The sequence below is a fragment of the Macadamia integrifolia genome, chromosome 3 (assembly GCF_013358625.1).
Source record: "Macadamia integrifolia cultivar HAES 741 chromosome 3, SCU_Mint_v3, whole genome shotgun sequence".
Classification (NCBI taxonomy): domain Eukaryota; kingdom Viridiplantae; phylum Streptophyta; class Magnoliopsida; order Proteales; family Proteaceae; genus Macadamia; species Macadamia integrifolia.
The window spans coordinates 26,277,907-26,282,841 of NC_056559.1; the positions used below are offsets into that span (position 1 = coordinate 26,277,907).

Consider the following 4,935-nt stretch of genomic DNA (forward strand, 5'->3'; position numbering starts at 1 on the left):
TATGGTGGCGTCGGAATCTTTTTCCCAAGCCATTTTTCAATAGATTCAGGTACAATTCAAGCATCTTTAGCATCTATGAATTTGATTTCAAAAACTCAAACTATAAAATTGGGACAACTGAGTAGGAAACAACCCAACCGGCAAAAACCAATCCCCCACTTTTGGAAAGCATAAGAGGTTAAACACATGAACCAGTTTCAGAACCTGCCTTGTGGCCTAAGGTTTAAACCGAAAAAGAGAAATTGATTTTCTTGCAGTTTATAATCCTAAAGAGAGATTTTCATTCTTTGAATTCCACGCAACCAAACAAGGTTCCGGGCTCTTCTCATTTGTTGAATCGTACACGGTAATACAACAGAAAAAAAAAAAAAAAAAAGTAAAAATTCCAAGGAAAATCACCACCACTTTTAGGATGTTTATGGACAGTAGCAGCAGTGATGGATTCGAACAAGTTTAGAATTTCTCTAATTCTTGCCTTTGAAGTTGAGATTAATAAGTGGTCTTGAATGGCTTGTACACCTTGAGATCCGTCACAACCCCTGCAATTGAACCAGCAGCAGCAGCAATGGAGACGACGAGACAAGCAAAGCTAAGGATTTGCAGACAAATCCATTGAGAACTCCATTTGGGTATCTTCTTGTGAGACACATACATCTCAATTGGGAAGTATACTGTGAGTGGCCAAAACCCAAAAGCTCCAAGGATCCCAACTACGTCATTGAAGAAGGGAAGAAGCATAGAAATGATTGTGGTTAAGATGACGAACAGAGTCCTCCATATCAGTCTGAAGAGGTTTAGATTGTAAGGTCTGTAGCCTGGAATTGGTACTTTGATATCTTTTGTGATGAATTTGCTCTCGGGCCACCTGTTTGCTACCCATTTCTCGATGAATGCGAACAGGGGTTGGCAATAAACTTGGTAAGCTCCAACCAAGTGGATTACAATGGCGGCATTAGCGATGTCCAGAAGCCAAAATGGGTTGTAGAATCCGAAACCTGTGAGGAGGTTTCCAGGTGCGAAGTCACCGAATGCTGCGTAACCCATGCAGCCACAGAGCATGTAGAACAAAGTCGTCACTGCAACGCTCAAAAGGGTTGCTTTCTTCATTGTCTTTGCTTCCGATGGTGGAGATTTGACTGTGTCTTGGATTTCAATGAGGATGATAGAGTAAGAGTAAGCGAAGGCGATGTCTCCCAGAGCTTGGAAACTTCTCCATATCTTCTGAGTCTCAGTGACTGCGCCGATGCTTATTCCGGTGAGACTTCCCTTGAATTTCTTATGCACTGGTTGCAGAAAAAGAAACAGAGTTTCAGTTGGGTTTCACTGAAATTAAGTAAATGAATCTGTAGAAGCAGAAAAGGGAATTTTTTTTAAAGAATTAAAGTTCAAACCTGCAACTTGAGCAATTCCAAGTCCAAGACCAATTGTAGAGTAAGTGAAGGACATAACAGCTGCAACAATGGAGAGCCACCATATCTGATCAAAGTCTGGGATCTGGGAGAAGAGAATCTCAGTAACTCCAAATATGATCATGTATGGGTTGCTTGATATGTGACATGAGCTATTATCTCCTTCCTCATGGAAGCAATTAGACCTCTTAATAGCCCTGCAATTTGCAAACCCACCAAAGAAGAAAACCATTACACCATAGATTTTTTAATAAAATCATAAGAAATGAGAGAAAATATATCATTTTGATTCAAATTCAAATTCAAATTCAACTCACGTCATGCTTATAGATGCTGCTATAGTGTATCCGATAGCGACACCAAAAAGGTTCAGGTACTGAATTAAACCACAAATCTTGACCTTAACTCCACCTGAGAAAAAGAAACAGAGCTTTTCAGAAGATCAGAAAAGAACCCGATTAGATTGGGAAGGTGAAAGAATCAATAATTACTTACCGAGGTTGGATCGAACAGCATCCATATAAGTGTAGTTTCGTTTGCCCGAATCTTGATCACCCGACCTGTAACAATCGGCGAGGAGGGACGAAGTATAGTAAATCACAAAGGAGAAGAGGAACATCACAGCAGGACCAGCAATCCACCCCAACTGAGCTATAGCCCATGCCAAAGATAGAACACCAGAGCCTATCACAGCTGTTATGATATGGGCACTTGCAGTCCATACAGTTCCTGTTCGCTTGAGACGACCATCGTCATCAAAACATTTCGAACCACCTTGAGGAATCATGTCTATGGAGAGACCAGAAGCTTGGTGGTGTAGCTGGTGATGGTTCTTGGTGGCAACGTTCTCCCCCATCTTTGAAAGAAACCAACACACGGAGAATAGATTTTTGTGAGGGAAATGATAAATAAAAAGCTGGGCTTTTGATCTTTTAGTTTATTAAATGGATTTGCAGACTTTGTTTAGAAAGTAATATTGCTAAGCAAGTGGTTACAGAAGGGAAAATGAAAGCTGAAACGGGAAAAAAGGTTAGTTTTCTAGTACAGTTCAGTAATTCTTGTATCTCTTATCTCAGTGACGTGCACACTACCCAAATCACAAAAACCCAAAACAATTCTGAAGTTTAGGCAAGGTGGGTATGCCTCAATTATGTTTCACTACCTACCCAAGCACCCAGAAAACAAAAAACAGAGCTTAACAATTGCAGAGCCTAAGTTAGTTGCAGAGAAAGAAACAAGTAGGAGAAGAAATGGAAGGGGAAAGGAGCTATTGGGGAAAGGGAGAGAGAGTTTTCTGACTTGTCTCTGCGCTGAAACTTCCCAGCTATATAGCCCACAGAGAGAAGCAAGCAACTGAATTTGATAATCTCAAGGAGAGATAGAGGGGGCTATATATAGCAACTCTGGTGGTAGAAAAAGCTAGAGAGAAGGGCACGTGGCCCAAAGACTCCAAGACGGAGTTGTCAACGACCGACCACTATAAACTTTTTCAAATAACCATCAACAACCTCTGAGTCAATAATCTCTCTCTCTCTCTCTCTCTCTCTCTCTCTCTCACACACACACACAGTTGTGTCATAAGAACCCCACATCTTCCCCCACCCTAAAGGCCTTGATGACCCTCAACCCCAACTTGCGTCTTCAACTCTTCATAAGAAACCCACAATCTTCCCCACCCTTAAGGTCCCTGACCTTACACCCACCTCACGTTTTTCAAAACCAAACAAGAATTTGTAAGTTTATAATTATAAAGACAAAAAAACTGAAACACATAATTAAAAGTTCTCCTTATTGCTTCATAAACAAGAGCCAAACAAACCCCATCTCTTACAAAATTGAATGACAAAGATTTTCAATGCCCTTTAGCCATACCGTCATTATTCCAGCTCTCCCTCCTTCGATGAAAATGGAGCTTTTATCTTCCACAACAGAGGAATAGATGAAGAGGGTAGGAGAGTTAATATCAAAGAGGGGTATGAGAAAGCTGCAAGTCCCTCTGATTCAGTTAAGCTTATATAGAGGACTGAGGAGCATAAGGAACAGCACTAAGAGAATTAAAATATTACATTTTTTTTCACATTGCCATTCTTTTTCCCCTCATCTCACGTGTGTGGCTTTCCCTCCATCCTTCTTGAAAGTATAAGAATATGGTTCCCTTTGTACCTCTAAATGTGTATCCACTATAGTGATATTTAAAAGAAAAAAAAATAAAATCCAAGCATGGTATGAGTACCCTACCATTTTATGATTAAACTTTTAAGTCATTAAAATCTATAGTTGGATACAGTATCTAATTCTCTCTTTAGCTCCCAAGGACTGAGGAATGAATGAAGTAGTGAACAAAGGGCACTACGATGCACTCTTAGGATCTTTGAATTTTGAATGCCTTTTTTGTGTTTATAATTAAATTTCAATATAAATTTAATTTTGTTAAATGAAGGACCAATCAATTTTTTCGAATCGACTAGAATTTACACGTGGTTGAACCAGCAACACACAACATTAGCTTAGTGTTAGAACACTTTATTAGCAAGTGTAGATTATTTTATATGAAACAGTGACTGATTAAAAATAAAAGCACCAATAGGTGAATCTGGTTTGTGCTATATAATCTTTGATTACTGAAGGAGAGTTCTCAGCCGTCCTTGTTTGTTTGAGGAATTAACCGAATAAACTACCTGTCTTTAAGCTATAATCATCTCATTAAGTGGAGGGTGTATTAGAAAAGTGAATAAAGAGGGGGAAGGAGGAGGGTGGAACACAGTTGGAAGACCATGTTAAGTTTGTCTCGAATTCTTGACCCGTTTTGAAGATTGACCCGATTCGACATATTTTGGTGGTGACTTGAATGGGAATTTTTCTGAGATCTGTGATGGAAGCAGAGGGGTTGGGACGATAGGCCCAAATTCGGAGTATGGGGGTGCGGGGGCTGTATGGTTCGACCGGATTGATCGTGACCCGATGGGTCGACCCACGATTTTGGAGTATATATAATGTACTGTTGTTTGTTGAGAAAGTCATTGTATTCTAGGGTTTTCAAGCAGCTAGGGTTTCAGGGTGAGTTTTTCCTCGCTGCTGTTAGGGTGTAATCTCTCTTCTGCATAGTGAATCATCTTCTTCTTCGCCCGAGGACGTAGCACACCACCCTGATGTGTGAACCTCGTTAAATCGCTATGTCGTACGGATCTATTGTCTCTTTATTATTCGTGTTTCTTGGTGTTTGATCTCACAAACCACTTAATGATGAGTACTCCATGTAGGATCACCAACAGGAACTTGCAGAAGAACCTCATGGCATAGTTGCTTACTGCCAATTACAGTTAAGTATTAGAACTTCAGCTAGTTGAAGATGACATAGCTTCCATAACTTTGTTTCAGTACTTGTACTAATGAAACTCAGTATTGTTACCTTGACTCAAAACTATTGTGATTTCCTCTGTTTCGATTCAGATTCTCATATTTGAGTTAATTTGGAAGACAGTCAGTTTCTATAAACTAGTGTTTGAACAAATACTTTTACTTACCA

The 4,935-nt window shown here is 39.8% G+C and overlaps 1 protein-coding gene across 2 annotated transcripts; it reads right to left on the reverse strand.

Moving 5' to 3' along the window:
- Nucleotides 1-222: 222 nt before the first annotated feature.
- On the reverse strand, nt 223-3,391 carry LOC122072582 (amino acid permease 3-like). 2 transcript variants are annotated; one of them, XM_042636943.1, is made up of 5 exons: nt 3,282-3,391; nt 1,905-2,265; nt 1,727-1,820; nt 1,392-1,606; nt 223-1,283 (listed from the first exon to the last, which is right to left on the reverse strand). In XM_042636943.1, the coding sequence occupies exons 1-5, from the start codon at nt 3,285-3,287 to the stop codon at nt 490-492; spliced, it is 1,470 nt and encodes a 489-aa protein (XP_042492877.1). In that variant the 5' UTR covers nt 3,288-3,391; the 3' UTR covers nt 223-489. The 2 variants fall into 2 exon arrangements, with proteins under 2 accessions (XP_042492877.1, XP_042492878.1); XM_042636944.1 differs by lacking the exon at nt 3,282-3,391 and adding an exon at nt 2,709-2,834.
- Nucleotides 3,392-4,935: the final 1,544 nt, after the last annotated feature.

Excerpts from the sequence above, each read along its gene's own strand:
- LOC122072582 (XM_042636943.1), bottom strand. Across the intron at positions 1,821-1,904 it reads TGCTGTTCGATCCAACCTCG|GTGGAGTTAAGGTCAAGATT; the intron begins GTAAGTAATTAT and ends TCTTTTTCTCAG. Across the intron at positions 1,607-1,726 it reads GCAGCATCTATAAGCATGAC|GGCTATTAAGAGGTCTAATT; the intron begins GTGAGTTGAATT and ends TGCAAATTGCAG.